Source organism: Magallana gigas, chromosome 1 (genome assembly GCF_963853765.1).
Source record: "Magallana gigas chromosome 1, xbMagGiga1.1, whole genome shotgun sequence".
Lineage (NCBI taxonomy): Eukaryota > Metazoa > Mollusca > Bivalvia > Ostreida > Ostreidae > Magallana > Magallana gigas.
In genome coordinates this window covers 3904759-3924530 of record NC_088853.1, presented here as the reverse complement: position 1 = coordinate 3924530, position 19772 = coordinate 3904759, and the positions used below count along the sequence as shown (strand labels likewise).

General features: G+C 35.6%; 2 protein-coding genes across 19 annotated transcripts in view; both read left to right on the top strand.

Moving 5' to 3' along the window:
- The window catches only part of LOC136269778 (uncharacterized), a 238535-nt gene extending 224097 nt beyond the window's left edge, over nt 1–14438 (top strand). The window contains exons 1-8 of one of the 5 annotated variants that reach the window (XM_066081137.1): nt 2121–2192; nt 2282–2363; nt 3484–3628; nt 3938–3992; nt 8055–9825; nt 10270–10345; nt 10540–10622; nt 12512–14438. In XM_066081137.1, coding sequence (XP_065937209.1) covers nt 8058–9825; nt 10270–10345; nt 10540–10543 — 1848 coding nt within the window. In that variant the 5' untranslated portion in view covers nt 2121–2192; nt 2282–2363; nt 3484–3628; nt 3938–3992; nt 8055–8057 and the 3' untranslated portion in view covers nt 10544–10622; nt 12512–14438. The other 4 variants (XM_066081135.1, XM_066081139.1, XM_066081140.1 and 1 more) reach the window with 4 other exon arrangements.
- Nucleotides 14439–18544: 4106 nt separating this feature from the next.
- The window catches only part of LOC105339947 (talin-1), a 92655-nt gene continuing 91427 nt past the window's right edge, over nt 18545–19772 (top strand). For 7 of the 14 annotated variants that reach the window (XM_066080953.1, XM_066080937.1, XM_066080933.1 and 4 more), the window contains exon 1: nt 18545–18666. The gene's annotated coding sequence lies outside the window, so the exon portion shown is untranslated. The remainder of the gene's footprint in view (nt 18667–19772) is intronic. The other 7 variants (XM_066080982.1, XM_066080945.1, XM_066080960.1 and 4 more) reach the window with 3 other exon arrangements.

The following is a 19772-nucleotide window of genomic DNA, read 5'->3' as shown; positions in this document are numbered from 1 at the left end:
CTTGTAAATATAAACAACAGTTGTTATATAATCAGTGCCGATGACAGGATCCGGCTTTCCGTACTTTCAGTACTTTATTTTGTGCTTAACCCCCCCCCCCCCAAACTCCCAAAAGGAAATTAAAACAGATATGCCGCGTACCCGCCTTTAAAAAGAACGAGTATCCAGCTTTCAGTTACATGTAGTACTTAGATTTTTGCAGGCTGTAAAAATTGCAACAAAAATATTAATGTCTGTCAGCTTACACCTGCGACCAGGCACGTAGCATAGTTTTTGAAAGTGGGGGGGGGGGGGCAGGATCATCCAAAAAATCTTGACAAGCAAAAAAAAAAAAGGGAAATTAGAACTTTCCCAAAATCTTCATCCAAAAAATCTTGACAAGCAAAAAAAAAAAAAGGGAAATTAGAACTTTCCCAAAATCTTCAAAATCCTAATCCGTGGGGGAGAGGGGGGGGGGGGGCGCTGGCGTAGTATATCACTTCAATTTCAATCCTATTTTCTTTATTTTCATATCAATTTTTTACATCCTCGAAAAAAGTGGGGGGGGGGGCCAACTCCATGATAATTCAATTTTTTATACGTAAATTTAAAAAAATTAGTTGCTGCAAGAAAAAGTGGGGGGGGGGGGGGGCTGCTACGTGCCTGCCTGCGACTGTACTGTACCAGTACTTATATAGGTGCTTGAGGACAGGATCCGACCCTCCCCCTTCCACCCCCCCCCCCCTTATAAAGACCCCCGGGGCTTTACTCTTTTTTAAAATTAAATTATCCTTTTATAACATATTTCTAATCTAATTTATTCATTCATTGCCCAAAATAACCTAAAACAAACATTTTTTTAAAAAATCAGACCCTCTGTGTATATAATACAAGAAGGTTGCTAACTTCGTTCATAATAGTTACCCCAACTCAAAAATTGCATTTGTATAAGGGGGAAGTATTGCATAGCCCCCTAACTCCGTCACTACCCCAACTCCGTCACTACCCCAACTCCGTCACTTTCGGGAAACTCCTCGCAGTTTAAAATCAAGTGCGGTTATGACGTCATTTTTTGAATCTCAAAAAACTTCAATCAAATGTCAACAATTTACAATGGTTAAATTTAAGAATGTGTTCAAACATAACAAAATTACACCTTGTTCATTTTATGCAACAATAATTGCGTGAAATCAGCTAACACTTTTTCACGGGTGCACTAAAATAACAATATTTCTGACATGCGGGCCCATTCGATGATTTACGGTGATGTAATTTATTTTTTATTAAGGTTATCAATACATTTTTTCAGTCCGCAATAGCATTCATGCACTACACTTGATGATAACGTCAAATCGCTCATGCCGTAATTTTTGCCCTATACAGGGTTACAGATATATACGGTATGTCGGTATTTAGAATATGCAACATTTATTAAAAATGTAATAAATAAATAATGTAATCATCATTATATTCATTATTGATGATATTTTTGAAATATGTAAGGACAGAAATCAAACGGCTTCCATACATTTTGAAAAGGTAATTGTGATTGTTGTTACAAGGACCCATTTGTTAATTCTGGCGATCATTTCACTTTGATGAAATTAAACACAATTTAAATTGTATACACCGATTTTACTTAAAATAACTTGGCCTAGATACAAGTTGAGTTTAAACTAAATTGTTAATGTGTCTTCATTCTCTGGCGTTTCATAGATCACGTGGGTGACGGAGTTAGGTTCATAAACTATGATAGCACGTGTGATAAACGTCGTATTCAGAGGGCTTAATTGAATAATAATGAAAATATTTTTGTTAATAATTTTATAAATTATAACGTTTCAGATTACATTTAGTGATTGCAAATGATAAAAACCGCAAAAAATAAATTGCAAAGAAACGCGGAATGTTTTCTACTTATGGTGACGGAGTTTGGGTACTCGGGGATATATATAATAGAACTAAAGAAAAAAAGAAAAATGATCTGCGTCTGAGACTTTAATCAATTAAGCTGATTTGATTTTTAAATGTTACAAGGAATAATTAATACGGAATAATTAATCAAACAGTGTACGAGCAGTTGGTTTTGTTTTGTTTTGTTTTGGTTTTTTTTTTGGGGGGGGGGGGGGGGTTCTTATGTTTTGTGTCATTAGCCATACCCGCGCTCTTGTGAAGTCACGTGATAAAGTTGTATCGTCTTCATGATTGCTATTGTAAGTTTTTTCTTTGCTTATTGTTTGTACTTAAATACTTATCATCATACCTCTGTTTCAGTGAGACTTACATTACACATATGTTTCAGTGAAAATCTTGTGATGTTTCGCCCAAGGAGCCACTTTTTGTGGATTTTCCGGTAGAACACAGTTTTCTCTACAACAAAGCTGGTACGGGTAGGCCTATCCCGAAATTTCGAAACGACAGGAATTACCCAAATAACATTTGAAAATACCAAAATGGCGTGAGAATCTACAGATATTACTCTTTATGTTTATCTAAATTTGCTTTACACAACAAAATATTTGATAATTAGATCCATAAACTTTCGGTTTAATAACTGATTAAAGAACGATAACTCTTCCAGCAGTTTCCTTATGACCGCATTTCAATTTACATGACCTAATTTTTCTCTTCTTTAATTTTTAAAACAGCGTAGTCAAGAATGTAGCAACTTTTAGAAAGCTACTCTTGAGTAATTTAAAATAGTCCGAGTAATGTGCTATGTAAGGATACATATTCTGTAATACAGTGAGGCCGCTAGTTCTTGGTCATGTCCGTCTGTTTGATAATTTGCAATATTTATGCCCCTCTTTAAAGAAGGGAGGGCATATTGCATTGGCAATTTCTGCTGTCTGTTGGTCGGTCGGTCCACTGATGGCTTCTGTTCATTTTCTTATATATTATGAAATTTGGTATGTACAGTTTTATCATAAAAATATATAGGACAAGTTCGATTTTAGATTGTTTGATCGAACAATTTTTGACAGATTAATGCCCATTGGACCCAGAAAAATTCCAATAATTTGCAATTTCCGTTCCTTTTTTTCGCAGAGGTTGCACATACTGAAATGAAATAATAATGACGTCAGAGCGACATGTAACATTTTATTCAATTTAATTTTTTCATCTCCGTCTTACCTGTTATCGTTAAACCACAAAAATATGTTTTTAAGTAAACTGGCCATCAAGTTGGGAAGCTCCTTCAGTTTGATTAACTAGTAAGATTAGTGTTAATTTAATTGAGCACTTATCATTATGAAAAATTTTGACATATAAGTGAATGCTTGTGCAATATTTTTCAGCTATTAGTACTCGACCACAATTTTTACATCAACCGCTAGATAATAAAAGTAGCATGTTGAAAATGAGTGAAAATCTCCATCTCGAAAGGGATTGATTCCTAATTTCTGTAAATGTTTAACTTCAAATATTTTTTGCGGATCAAATAAAGGAAGGCCCATTGTTTGTGATCAATGTATTTATAAAGTTTTGTCTGCTTCATTACAGTGTGACCTGAAACTTATAGCAGTGACCAGGAATTAGAGACAACCGGGAATTAGAGATGACCAGGAATGAGAGACGACCGGGAATTAGAGACGACTGGGAATTAGAGACGACCGGGAATTAGAGACGACTGGGAATCGTATTCACTGTATGAGCTCGTCTTCAAGAAAGCGTTTGATTTTGCTCTTCATCAATCTAATGTCAAAAAATGAAATGTGGTCAAGTAATTAAAAATAGACCATAGGCTTGCCACTGGAGCATGTATTAAGAAAATAACATTATTATTGTTAGAGGTCTCTTTACAGTATAATAGTTAGGTCTCTTTACAGTGTAATAGTTAGAGGTATCTATACAGTATAATAGTTAGAGGTCTCTTTACAGTATAATATTTAGAGGTCTCTTTACAGTATAATAGATAGGTCTCTTTACAGTATAATAGTTTGAGGTCTCTTTACAGGATCCTTGTGTATCAATAAAGAGTGGACTGATGGAGCAAAGATAGAGTTTATGTGGTATAGTATTCATGTAATATCACCATGTTCATGTAGCTATACTGTGTATTTTTAGGTCACCTGAGTCACTCAGGAGACCCATTGCTATCTCGCGTTTGTCGTCGTGTGTCATTTGTAGACATTTTAGTATACATCTCTTAAATGCGTATGAGGGCAGTAGTCATTGTGTTAGTCCTGGGGTAAGAACTGTTGCCCGAGAGCATAGGCCGAGGTCAACATCAATTTCTTACCCAGGAACTGACAATATAACTATTGCCCACATTCCCATTTGATGATTGATGTGTTAGACGAGGAGAAACATATCCTTGTGATAATGTCAGGGCTGGGATATTGTCCAATTATCTGCCCCGGGGACAGTCAAACAATCAGCCAGGATAAGGGAGATAGCCAATCATATGTCATAAGCCAGTAGTTAATATAAATGACCTCATAAATAATTTGAAAAGTTCCCATTTTACATATATGTGATAATAGGTGTGAATTATGTTTTGTTATAGTCTGTTTTCTAAATGGGGTAAAGACGAAACTGCATTTTACATATATTTTATAAATTCATTGTAGATAAGAACTTACTAAAGATATGTGTCACATTAAAAAAAGTTACTAACTATAGGATCGATAGAAAGCAAATCCTGGGCAAGCCCTGTTTTCTAAAAACAGACCTAAAACTAAGTTATGATGATGTTAGAGAAAGGAACAAAGAAAACAAGAGTACATGTTTAGCAGAGAAAGTCTGTGAGAGAGAGAGAGAGTATACATGTTTAACAGAGAAAGTCTGCAAGAAAAAAAGAGAGAGAGTACATGTTTAGCAGAGAAAGTTTTCAGAAATGTAGATACAAAGTGAAAAGAGAAGGAAAGAAAATTTAAAAGAAAACTTACATGTTTAGCAGAGAAGTTATGAGTGATAGAGAGAGAGAGTGAAAAAAATTAGATAGTAAAAGTAAGTACAGAAATCAGAGAGAGAGAGAGAGAGGGAGAGAGAGAGCAATAGTACATATTTAAATGAGAGAATCAAAGATAGCGAGACAATGAGAGCAAGAGTACATGAAAAGTGAATTAAGGAGAGAGAGAAAGAGAGAGAGAGAGAGAGAGAGAGAGGGGAAAAGAGAAACAGAGCAATAGTATATGTTTAGGATAATGAGAGAGAGAGAGAGAGAGAGAGAGAGTATTTAAATAGAGGGAACTAGAGTAAATGGTTTGTAGAAAAGAAACAAAGAAAACAAGAGTACATGTTTAGCAGAGAAAGTCTGTGAGAGAGAGAGAGTATACATGTTTGGCAGAGAAAGTCTGCAAGAAAAAAAGAGAGAGAGTACATGTTTAGCAGAGAAAGTTTTCAGAAATGTAGATACAAAGTGAAAAGAGAAGGAAAGAAAATTTAAAAGAAAACTTACATGTTTAGCAGAGAAATTATGAGTGATAGAGAGAGAGAGTGAAAAAAATTAGATAGATAGTAAAAGTAAGTACAGAAATCAGAGAGAGAGAGAGAGAGAGAGAGGGAGAGAGAGAGCAATAGTACATATTTAAATGAGAGAATCAAAGATAGTGAGACAATGAGAGCAAGAGTACATGAAAAGTGAATTAAGGAGAGAGAGAGAGAGAGAGAGAGAGAGAGAGAGAGGGGAAAAGAGAAACAGAGCAATAGTATATGTTTAGGATAATGAGAGAGAGAGAGAGTATTTAAATAGAGGGAACTAGAGTAAATGGTTTGTAGAAAAGAAAAAGTTAGGCCAAATAAAAAAAATATGTGTGGTACTAGTAACATCTGAAAAAAATTCAAGTAGGTAGATGAGGATTTTTTTTTATAGAATAGCATAGAAATATATAAAATGATTTTCTTTTTCTTAGTACTACCTAGCACTGCATTACAGGTGGCATTTGTATTTAGTGAGGTAAAAAAACTAAATCAAGATTGGTTGGGAGCATCTAGCTTTTAACTATGAAACAAATATTTTTAAAACAAATATTATTGAAATATAATTTTTGTTTCAAAAGAAAAAAGTATAAAATGTTCGATATTAATTAAGGCTTCGGAGTTCACTTGATTTGGTTTCATTTTCATTCAGAATGCTATTGTTTGTTTTTTTGTGTTTCTTTTATTTTAATTCAATTCAATTAAACAAAAGTAAAGTCAATCTCAATATTTCTCATTTTAAATTTAAAAAATGATCTATATCTTGCAATTCCGGAAAAATTTGAAAATTGGCAAAAAAAAGTTTAGGGTCGGGGGTATAAAATAGGGATGGTTGTGTGACCGGAACCACAGATATTTTTTATTTGGCCTCAATGTTTAACAGAGAAAGTTTGAGAGAGTAGGTAAATGTTGCTATTAAATAAGAAATGGAAGTGAGAAAGAAAAAGCAAGAGTACTTGTTAGGCAGATAAGTATTAGACAGAAAGAGCAGCAAGAGTACATGTTTAGCAGAGAAAGTCTGAGTGAGAGAGAGAGAGAGAGAGAGAGAGAGAGAGAGAGATAGTTCATGTACATGTTGCAAGGGAAAGGGAATAAGAGCGAGCAAGCTAAAGAGAGAGAAACAAAAAACAAGAGTACATGTTTAGCAGAAGGAGAGAGAGAACATGAGAGAATGATGGTATGAAAGAGAAAAAGACAGTTGGTACATATGTAGCAGAGAAAAGGTAAATATTTAAAAGAGAAAGTTTGAGAGAGACAAAGAGAGAGCAAGCGCATACAGAGATAACATGTTGCTAAAAAAAAAGTGAAAGAAAGAAAGCAAAAGTACTAGTGAAGCAAGAAGTAAAAGACCGAGAGAGCAGCAAGAGTTCAGGTTTAGCACAGAGAGAGAGAGAGAGAGAGAGAGAGAGAGAGAGAGAGAGAGCATTTTTAGCAGCAAAAAAGTAAATGTTATACATAATGTTAGAGAGAGAGAGAGAGAATACAACTCTCTCTATATATATATATATATATATATATATATATATATATATATATATATATATATATATATATATTGAAACACAATAAAATCCACAGTGGTCGGCGAGTTATAGATAAAAAATGGTATTATATAGCTTCTGAAGATTTTAAAATGAAAGCGCTTAAGCTATATTGAACGTTTTTCGTGTTTTCTTATTTAATTTTTATCTATATATATATATATATATATATGTGTGTGTGTGTGTGTGTGTGTGTGTGTGTGTGTGTGTGTGTGAAAGAGAAATAGACATAAAAAGCTGGCATACATATAGGAAACACATGATGAAAGATTACTTGTATTTCTTTAGCAGAGAAAGTCTGAAAATGTGTCTTAGATGAGAGAAAGAAAGATGGAGGGAGGAAAGAGTGAGAGTACATGTTATGTTTGATGGGGAAAGTCAGAGATAGTGAGACAAAACGAGCCAGAGTACATGTTGATCAGAAAAGTGAATGAGAGAGAGAGAGAGAGAGAGAGAGAGAGAGATGGTTTAAAAAAGAGTAAGAGATAGAGCAAAAAAAAGTTAATATTTAACAGAATAAGTATGAGAAAAAGAGAGAGAGAGAGAGAGTACATGTTGCTATTTAAGAAGAAATGAAAGAGAAAAAGTAAGAGCAAGAGTACAAGTCATTAATACCGGTAGGTAGATAAAGAGAGAGAGAGAGGTAGGAACAAAAAACAGAAGTATATGTTTAGCAGAGAGAGAGAGAGAGAGAGAGAGAGAGAGGATGCATGTTTATCAAAGACTGATTGAGAAAAAAAGAACAAGAAAGTTAAACATACAAGTGTTGTTTTAAAAAGTAAACAGAGAGAGAGAGAGAGAGAGAGAGAGAGAGCATGAATATCTGAATGAGAAGATAAATAAAAAAGGAGAGTGGGAGAAAGTTTTCACCAATGTTTTAGAGTTTTAACCAAAAAATTTATCTACAAGTCAAGTGTTTTAATCATCAGATAGTAATAGACCATTATTTATCTATGAATGGAAAATATATAATTTTAGAAAAGAGTCTGTTTTAAATTAAAATATTCCTTACATACAAAATTTGATATGATATAAATCCATCAAATCATTAAATAGTTTTGAAAGAATGTGGTTGACATAATTTTAAAACACTTTATTTTCATTCAACAGGTTATGACCCAGACCGCCCACATCATGGACACAGCAAGCTCCCAATACATCACAGCAAGCTCCCAATACACCACAGCAAGCTCCCAATACATCACAGCAAGCTCCCAATACATCACAGCAAGCTCCCCATACGGAGTAAATCAGTGTTCTAAGTGTCCGGGGGACACAGCGTACCATTGTGTATCGTGTCCATGTGATCTGTGTCCCCAGTGTAAAGAGAACCATGTAAAAGATCTCCAAACAATAGACCATGATGTTGTGTCACACCGTGATAAAATCAACTACATCCCAACACAAGAGATCTGTGTGAGACATCCTAGCCATGTTTATACAAAGTACTGTGAACCTTGTCAAATTCCTGTCTGTTTCCACTGCAGAAAACATAGAACTCACAGACAACTTGATGTTGGAACATCCTATAAAACAAAGCGACAACAACACAGAGGAACCATTCACACCATCAGAAGTGAGGCTCTCTTTTACAGACCTGTTCTCCTGACAGGAATCAAAGCTGATGTCAAAACCTGTCACACAGAATTCTCCCCCCTTCAATCAGAGATGTTAACAAAGGCCCAGAAACTGAAGGATCTCATTGACTATGTGGTATATGATCTATTGAACAATGTGTTATGTGACTTTGATTTCAAACACAGATGTAAAAAACAAAAGATAGAAATGATCAGACATATTGTCAGACTAAGGAGATATGAACACAGATATGTACAGCCAGCATTCACATTCAGTGCGCTACAATTCCTCTCCTTCACAAAGACAGCCCTCCCCCAGATACATCTTACACTCCACACCAGCCAGCTCTCCATGACTGAGTCACTCAACAAGGAGGATGTGATGGAGTCACTGAGTGCAATCCAAATCACAGAGAGAGGAAACCGACGCGTAGGAAACCAGTGTCTGCTGAAACTGACGTCTGGTGCTGAGCTCCATCAATCTCTCACAGTGACAGGTGTTGATGGTTGTTTTCACATTTCCTGTGTGACATCAGACCGGGTCTGGGTCAGTGATTGGAAAAATCTCATGTTGACAGACACAACGGGTGTCCCTCTACATCGTGTGGAGGATTCATGGAGTGGTTTTGGATTACACACAGTGAACAGTGAGAGTGAACTGATTTATATAGATAGGAATTCTAACATCAACAAACTGTCAAAGGATATGAAAACAACCACCACATTTATAGAGACAACAGACTCTACATGGGAACCACGGTGTGTGTACTGGTCCCCGTCCACTGGGGATCTACTGGTCGGGATGTATAACAATGATACAAAGACAGGCAAGGAGACAGGCAAGGTAACCCGGTACAACCAGAGTGGACAACTCACACAAACCATACAGCACAACAACACAGGACGGGGACTGTATAGTAGACCTTACTATATAACAGAGAACAACAATGGGGATGTCGTGGTGTCTGATTTATATAAAGACTATACGTCTGGTGCTGTAGTGGTGACAGAGCGTGGAGGAAGATATCGTTTCTCCTACACAGGACATCCATCAGGATCACGACTACTGCCACATGGAATCTGTACTGACGCGCTGTCACACATCCTGGTGTGTGATTGGATAACCGAAACAGTACAGATGATAAATAAGGACGGTCAGTTCCTGTCACATCTACTGACAAAATCACAAGAGATGGGTATACCACAGAGCCTGAGTTATGATGTCAACACTCACCGTCTCTGGGTCGGATACAACAACAAGGTGTGTGTCTACAGGTATATCACCAGACAGCACGCTCTGACAGGTAAGTCTGAGTCATTATCATTCACATTAATTAGATATAGATAACTAAGACACACAGTCCGTGTTAATTATCAGTCAATAAGATACATGTAAGACATGTTTATCTGTGTGATTGTTTGTCAATATAAACAACTCATTGTTACAGGGTTAGCTGGGATTCATTGTTTATCTTAAATATACATTAGTTACATTTTTTTTATTAATTAGATGTACATTCACATGACATTGTATTTCTTGTATTTGGTTAATTAGAATAAAAGGTCATCGTAATTACTTTTTGTGACACATGTAATTAGTTACAAGTAATTTGAATTGGTTTAATTAATTAGATAAATATTATTGCATGTGTCAATGTAATCAGTTTAAAGTTTTAATTTGTAGATGTAGCTCTATCATTACATATACTGTATGTATTAATTAACAGCTAATTAATGACTTGTTGTAGATGAACACAGACCCCGTCCTGATGGAGACACACGATACACGACACCTCGTCACAACAACTCATCAACTAAACGAAAGTAAAACTCACTGACGCATGTATTTGTAATCTGTTGTTTTGTGACATGTTAATTGACTTAATTTAAATAATTAGATAAATAATAAAGCAAGTGTTAGGGTAATCAGTTCAAAGTTTTAATTGTAGATGTAGCTCTATCATTACATATTATGTATAGAGATGATTAATTAACAGCTAATTAATGACTTGTTGTAGATGAACACAGACCCCGGCCTGATGAGGACGCCATGTCCAGCTCAACACCAGCCATATAATGGAGATAGCTGGGATATTGACAGGTTGTAAATGTTTCTGTACAAATCTAGTCTGCTCTCAAAACCACACATGTTGTTTGTCACTTTGTTCAACATCTGCAGCTGAAATTGAGCTGTGTATAATTCACATGGACTGTAATACTGACTCCTGTTTATTTCACACTTTGTGATCATCCAAACATGGCTGTCTGTTGCTGAGTGAGAAACATCATGTTATACAAGTTTTTACTTTGCTAAATGTGGATTATCATATAGTATATAATTATAACAAATATCCAAACGACGTCTATAATAACTAAAGAAATAAGTGTAAATAATATTTATCAATTTGAAAATCTATCTTTGCATTGCTAATTGTGGCATTATTATACTCCATGTAAGGGAATTCTAAGGAAATAATGATTTCAACCTACCCCTCATGAAGGGTATAATTTGACCCGTCCATCAGTCAGTCCTGGTTTTTAGCTCACCTAAGCTGAAAGCTCAAGTGAGCTTTTCTGATCACTTTCTGTCCGTCCGTCTGTCTGTAAACTTTTTACATTTTCGATTTCTTCTCCTGAACCACTTGGCCAATTTCAACCAAAATTGGCACAAATCGTCATTGGGTAAAGGGGATTCAAGTTTGTTAAAATAAAGGGACACACCCTAATTAAAGGGAAAAAATTAGGATTTATTGAAAATTTGGAGATATTTTTTTTTAAATCTTCTCAAAAACAATTTTGCCAGAAAAGCTGAAACTTGTATGGAAGCATCCTCAGATAGGTTAGATTCAAGTTTGTTCAAATCATGGTCCCCGGGGGTAAGGTGGGGCCACAATGGGGGGGGTCGAAGTTTTACATAGGAGTATATAGAGTTTATCTTTAAAAATATTCTTCTCAAAAACCATTTGGCCTGAAAAGCTGTAACTTGAAAGGAGGCATCCTCAGACAGTATAAATTCAAATTTATTCAAATCATGGTCCCTGAGGGTAGGGTCGGGGCCACAATGGGGGGATCAAGTTTTACATAGGAATATGTAGAGAAAATCTTTAATAATCTTCTCAAAAGCTATTCGGCCAGAAAAACTTAAACTTGTGTGGAAGTATCCCCAGACAGTATAGATTCACATTTGATCAAATCATGGTCTCTTGGGGTAGGGTGGGCTACAATGGGGAATGAATTTTTACATAGGAATATATAGAAACAATCTTTAAAAATATTCTGGGAAAATTTTCAGCCCAAAAAGCAGTAACTTGTGTGAAAGCATGTGTTGTGCAGATTAAAGTTTGATCAAACCATAATAATTCCAGAGAAAATGGCCATAAGAGAGGTGGGGGGGGGGGGGGTGTTATATAGGAAGAGAAAAAATCTTTTTACTTGTACAACAAAAGGGGCTTGATATTTACCATAAAAATATGTGGATAAAAATTGGCAGATTTATAAAAAAAAATTGAGCAAGATCTACTTACTTAGTAATTGTAAAGATATTTTGATTTGATACTGTAATGAAATAAAATATTTTAAGCAAGATCTATTTATTTAGTAAATGTCTTGATTTTGATTTGAAAACTGTAAAGTTAATTTGATCAGAGTTAAGACAGTTGTTGCTCGTTGAGCAATGTGGCCCCTTGGCCTCTTGTTTATAAGCATAACTCCTTTAAACAGCTGCATGGAATTTCAATGTGTAGATTTGAATATAACAAAGACACATGAATAGATGAGAATATTTCCAGGAACAAAAAGATCTGATTATTTTGTTCAAGTAATGCCCATTATTGATTTGTGTATTTAATGCATACTCTGCTATTCTTGATGTGTAGCAATGTCAAGTAATGGGGGAGCATTAGTTATATGACTTTGTTCTCTTTTTCTTTCATTAGTATTTGGTGTTATTCATTAATACAATTATTTAATGATGGATGTTGTTTCTTACAGACAAGCTGCTTTTTCAAACTCCTTGAGGTGGAGACAGTACAGAAACTGCTCAGATAATCCATAATTCTGATTGTCACAGAAATCGACACAAATTGTATAAAAATAGTTTGTTGTAAAAATAAGGCGTCATCAATGGACTCCGTTTCTGTGTACATAAATAATGCGTCCGTTTCTGTGTACGGGAACTTTACATAAAGAAAGCGTCATCAATGGACTCGTTCTGTGTACATGATCTCTAGAGATATATCGCGTCATCAATGGACTCTGCTTTCTGTGAACATGAACTCTAGAGATATATCGCGTCATCAATGGACTCTGCTTTCTGTGAACATGAACTCTAGAGATATACCGAGTCATCAATGGACTCTGTGTTCTGTGTACGTAAACTCTTGAGATATACCGCGTCATCAATTGACTCTGCGATCTGTGTACGTAAACTCTAGAGTTATATTGCATCATCAATGGACTCTGCGTTCTGTGTACGTAAACTCTAGAGATATATTGCATCATCAATTGACTCTGCGTTCTGTGTACGTAAACTCTAGAGTTAAATCGCGTCATCAATGGACTCTGCATTCTCCAACGTGAACTCTACAGTAATTGTTATTGATTTGCTAAGTTTACAGTATGTGTATGTTTTATATGATATACTCCTGAAATATTGTCGCTTAGAATGGTGGCTAATGTGTGCTGATTCATTTTTTCAGTTTTGATTTGCAGACAAGAAATTGATTAAACACATTTAAAGGGGAATAACTCAAATTTGTATTCTTTTATTTGAAATGAAAAAGCAGTTATCCCCCTTCTAGTAATGTTTTCTAGAATTATCTGTATTTTATGTTGTTGATCCCTGACATTTTTTTTTGTAGGAGAGTTTATTGAATATCAGTCAATGTTTTATTACAAAATGCCATGATAAGTGTAATTGGGGATTTGGGAGAAGGGGGATTCAAAGTGGACCATACCCAAAGGTTGTTTTTATAAAGTTTGAACAAAAACAATGGCAACGTGTAAATAGCTGACTTTAATGTGTATTATATATTGTACGGCTGAACCATGTCTTAGATATCCTAAACCCTTTAATACCTGCAATGTTATGACAAGTTACATTATTATATAGTGGGATAAGGCAAATGTTATGTAGAACATGCTGTTAACACTCTGATACAACTGTTTGTATGGGGTTTATGATGCATTTTGTAAAAATATACCTAGGTATATGTATATTATTGGTGGATTTAGCACATTTCTCCGACATAAAAACTGAGTTATAATGATCAGGTAGATAGAAAATTCATGTTTATGTAAATAGTTTTTGAGGAATATTTTGACCGACTTTAAGGTGGTATGGGACACTTCCATGTTGTGACGTATTGTTTATCGAAATAAACAATAAAATGAATTATAATTATATAAGTTGTTTCTTTCCCAATATTGTCAACTAACAGCATAGCGCAGTGGGTTAGATCTGTAAGTCATGAGTTCGAATCCCGCTCGGGGTTTTACAATTTTTACCTCTCCAAATATTTTTATGTGTTTTTGGGGGGGTTAAATATTGTAAAATTTGAAAATTCTACACTGGTGAAAGTATTTCAATTATAATGTACCTTAATCTACATTAATATCGACAGATGTCCCATACCACCTTAAGCAGAATGGTGGATTTAGCACATTTCTCTCATATAAAAAACTTGGCTTTGTTGAATAGATAGATAAAGTGTTTCTGTTTAATATTTCATATTTATTTAAATAGTTTTGAAGGAATATTGTGCTTATGTTCAAGTGCTAATATTCATATTTTGAGACATTTACAGTGTTTGTTTAATGTTTATGCATAACATTAATTACATAATTCATATACAAATGATTTTTTGGGGAGTATTATCAAGCTGTAGATAAAACTCAATAAAAGGGACATTTCTTTGTAGTTGGGTTTTTCTTGTAAGTAAGACAGTGTTGTAACATTTGGTACAAAAAGAAGGATATAATATTATAACTTTTTATACAAGATTAAGACAATTATTTCTTGGTGCGAACCAAATCTAACTGACAAACCAGTCTCTATCTCTATCACCCCTGCGAACGTGTTCGGAATGTTTTCTTTATCGTTGCTAAGTATGTAATAAATCCAGGTGCTCGAATGAAAGTTCACGAGACTTCCCTGAGATTTGTTCAGTTCTTCAGCAGTTACTTTCTTGGATTTGTTATCCCTAATCTACTTCTTCAATATGGTGTAGATGATCCTTCACAGACCACAGAGGTTATCGCGAGGGCAGCTATCGATGACTTTTCTCAAGGTTCGCCATTTAGTTCGAGTATCCTTTCGAGATCTTTACTGATCAAGGCCGTAACTTTGACAGAGAGCTCTTTTGTAAGGTTTGTGAAATGCTGGGAATACAGAAGTCCAGGACAGCTCCCTGTTGGCCTTCCGGTAATGGTCAAGTAGAGCGCAATTATCGCACTTTGATGGATGCTGTTCACTGTTATATAGACAGTCAACCTAAAACTTGGGACAAGTATCTGGGTTCACTCACAGGGGCATTCCGGTCAGCCATAAACCGTCACACAGGGTATACACCGAATACACTTATGCTGGGAAGAGAGGTTAATGTACCAGCAACCTTGATGTAGGGCCCCCTCCGAAGTCTTTTCAAAATGGGGAGGAGGGTGAGATAGATGTATGTGCAGGAGTTAAAACAGACTGTGCTATAAAAAACGCCCGATGCCGCCAGGCAGAAGTTGAACTCTGCGCATAAATTCATGAAGAGAGTATATGACATCAGACTGCATACATGTCCATTCAGGGTTGGTGATTTGGTATATTGGCGCCGAATGGAAGAATGTGGAGTCTATCTGGAAGGATCCAGGTATAACTGTAAAGGCCAAGTCAGATACTTTGTTCATAGTAAAGTCCCGCAGAGAGGTTCGGACCATGCATCATGACAAATTGAAGAAATGCGAAGCTACAGAAATACCTCAGTAACTATGCTTTGTAACTATCGGAAACAGGTCATTGATGAAGAGTCAAGTAGTGAGCCAAAGCATAACCCACGTGTACCAGTGCCAACAAGTGTACGTACTACAGTCCTGCCAACAAGTGTACGTACTACAGTCCTGCCAACAAGTGTACGTACTACAGTCCTGCCAACAAGTGTACGTACTACAGTCCTGCCAACAAGTGTACGTACTACAGTCCTGCCAACAAGTGTACGTACTACAGTCCTGCCAACAAGTGTACGTACTACAGTCCTGCCAACAAGTGTACGTACTACAGTCCTGCCAACAAGTGTACGTACTACAGTCCTGCCAACAAGTGTACGTACTACAGTCCTGCCAACAAGTGTACGTACTACAGTCCTGCCAACAAGTGTACGTACTACAGTCCTGCCAACAAGTGTACGTACTACAGTCCTGCAGACTACCTCCAGCCAATCTGTTGGTGGATGGCCCTATTTGGGGACGTGGAGGAGAACCAGAAATCACCAAGCAGTTACCAGTGATTCTGTGAAGTTCGAGATAGCAAGGGCAAAACTCACAAACATAAGTCTCAGAAATGGAAAACTTCTAAAATTAACTGTTTGTGTAATCAGGGTAATCCCTAAGGATTATTCGATTTTTTTTAGATGCGTATTAAATTCAGTTAACATCTGCAAATACGGTAACTTACCCAAAGACTTATTTTCAGCAACATCATTAGCATTTAAAAAAAAATAGTAGAGGTTCAGGAACAGCTGCCTTGAGGTAACCTTGCATTTAAACATGCACTCGAAGACAACTGATCTTTGCGCTTAATTTTTGGGTACGAAAAGAAAGATAATTACAAAACCATTGAAAATGCTAGCTCTGATCCAAAGACCTTTGTGCCATATTTTAACAGATCCCAGAAGACCATAGAACAATGAACATTTCTCCTCGTCAATACTTTTAACATTGGTGAGATAAGTCTGTAGTAATTGGAAGCTTGTAGAATTTATTGTTTATAAGGGAGGGTGGAGATTACTATGGTGGGTCATCTCTCTGTTACATCAAAAGTTTAAAATCAAAGCCAGACTTAACTGCAACAATTTTTGTTATAGTTAAGTTTGTAAATCCTTGATTTTAAACTTTTAATGTAACATCTCCATGTTTTTAAAATATTTATTGAAATCTATTTACAACATACTGGATGTTTTTTTTTTTTGGGGGGGGGGGGGGGGGGAGGGGGGTAAAAAGAGAAGATGTATTTTTTTTTCATACCGGTCCTTCTATAGGCATTTTATTCGCCTAATTAACTCATCTTCTTCATTTACAATAAACATTTGTATGAAGACACTATAGAATGTCAGCTTATTTAGTAATTAAACAAGATGACCTACAAATAAATGAAAGCCGTCGATCATTCCGTGCTAATTTATATTCAGTTATGTGTATATTATTGTTTTGTTGTTTTTGTAGTTGTTTGTTTGTTTGTTTGTTTTCTTTTTTTTTTGGGGGGGGGGGGGGGGGTCAGTGTGTCAGATCTTCTTATCTAAATTCTGATGGTCTATTTCTTTTAATAAATTTCGGTTCCACCCACTAGCATTTGATTCAAAGCAAACACTTCATAAAGTGGGGTTAACCTAGGGTGGTATAGAAAATTGAAGACACTTGTACTTTTACAATGTACTTCTTTCCTGATTTTAAGAAATGAACCTAACTTTTCAGTAGAAAGTATACATACTAACAGATGTTAACATTGTATATTCCTTGTCGCTGTTGTTTTTTTTTTTGGACAAATTCATCATTTTATATATTAAAAAAAACCACACAAAAATAATTTAGAACGTACAATTGTAATTTGCATAAATATATGTGCTTGTATGAAACTTAACCGTAAACGTGTGCATAATATTGCTAAGCCTGCGTTACATTTTTTCCATGTTTTTGTTACTTTGTTTTTTTTATCATGTTTTCTGTTCCATTTTTCAATTAAATCATTTTTTTCTTGCTTTTGTTTTTTGGACTGTAACTGATTGTTATTCTTCATTTCATTTTTTATTTCATTATTCAACGTTCTGTAATGTCTTTATAGATTAGTTTAAAATGTGTTTGTAAAGCTACAAACATTTTATACTATTGTTACATCTGTATATAATGTACATGTGCCTTATAATCTCTATAATGGAAAGACCTAAAATAGGCTATACTTTGCCAGCTGTTTAATCCATGTCCACTTTGTATACTTATGTATATATTATCAATGAAATATTTCTTAAACTAACAGAAAGTAAGCAACCGTCGAAAAAGACGCAGCTTGACTGATGCAAAAATTTTAATTAACGTTATACGACAGGCACGTAGCATCGGGGGGGGGGGGGGGCAGGGGGGGCCTGGCCCCCCCACTTTTTCTCACAGCAACTAATTTTTTAAAATTTACATATAAAAAATTGAATTATCATAGAGTTGGCCCCCCCCCCCCCCACACTTTTTTTGACGATGTAAAAAATTGATACTGGCGTGCGACCAGTTCTCGCCGAGTACCATTTTTCGCCGGTGCATTGTGACGTCATTTTTCGTCTATAATTTTATGTGTTGATAAAATGACGTCACAATGTACTGGCGAGAAATGGTACTTGGCGAGAACTAGTCGCACGCCAGTATGGAAATAAGGAAATTAGGATTGAAATTGAAGTTATATACTATACCCCCCCCCCGGATTAGGATTTTGAAGATTTTGGGAAAGTCTTATTTCCTTTTTTTTTTTTTTTGCTTGTCAAGATTTTTTGGATGAGTCTGCCCCCCCCCCCCCCCCACCTTTCAAAAACGATGCTACGTGCCTGTACGAATCATAAGGCGCATATATAATTATAGGCCTATACAGTGTTTGTGTGTGTAAACAGTTTTTGCAGGTTATAGTATATACGTCCCTGGTTTTTGTTAATGTAAAAAAGAACAACTCTTTGTAATCGTTTATAATAACTGAACTATGTGGTAATTTCTGTCACGGAAATTAGTTTAAAATCCTCATGTGTTGAGAAATTCCACGTGTTTGTTACTTGGTTCAGAAAGACAAACCGAAAGTAAATATGCAAGGTTTGTTTATTTCCGGTAATGTGACGTCACGAATAACTCCGCCATATTGACTAGCTGATCGAGGGTGTGCCAAAAATTCACTGGAGAACTTAGTAAAATTTGAGGTATGTAACTAAGGTTGTTAGATATAAGAAAACAATAATTTACACAATGTGCTACTCAAGTTATGGACGGTTAAGAGCATATGAACGAAAGTCGGTGCACAAAACCTAAAATTGAAATAGGAAACGGATGACTCCCGCATCGCCTGTAGGATGCTGTGTGGGATAATAAATTAGGTCGAAATTTCCCAATTTGGTATGAAAATTGTTGAACCGGTTTCGATCTGTATCATATGTTATTTTGTTTAAAAACGTCTTTTAGCGCCAAAAGGACGCGGATCCTAAAGTTATTGGAGGCTATTCGGAAGTATTTACACTTTTTCCAGACAGCATTGTATGGAGGAAGGGAAATAACTCCTGGTGCTGTCTGTGTTTTGGTGTAACAGGATGTTTTACTGAGAGAGAGAGAGAGAGAGAGAGAGAGAGAGTACAACAAACAAGTAGAAGATACTTGGGTGTGCTAAAAGGTTACAACCTTGTATATTGTTAAACTCTTGAAATATTATAGTGGCATGGACTTGTTGGTACTAAAGATTCATTTTTCTCTGTGCAGAAATTGTACTTAATATTATGGCAGAGCCATTATTGACAAACACATGAAATAATTTACAATAACAATTCCGACAGCTTGTTGAAGTTTTTTTCATTACATGTAACAGGTTACTATAATTACTGTAGTTTTAGACTGATTAACCTTGTTTATATGCAAAATCTGTGAAAACAGTTAGTACCAATGAATTCCTCATGCAATTAACTACTGATATCATCTCTTTACTTGCCTCTGATGGTCTTTTAAACACCATCACCAGCTCCGTAAACTGAAGTGATGCAGTTTCTTTACATGTAAAATTGGCGACATTCCATCTTGATGTAAATTTCCATGGTCGGTAGCATGTTTCAGAGAAAGTCTGAGGCAAGTTAACAGAAGATATCAGTAGTCAATTGCACAAAGAATTCATTGTTAACAACTGTTTTGAATTTGCGTATAAATAAGGTTAATCAGTTCAAAACTGGTGCACTCTTTTCTGCGCAATGAATATACAATTTTTTTCAATGGGTGGCACTGTAGTGTAGCTCCCAGGTCGTCCATCCAAATTTTTTCAGACTAG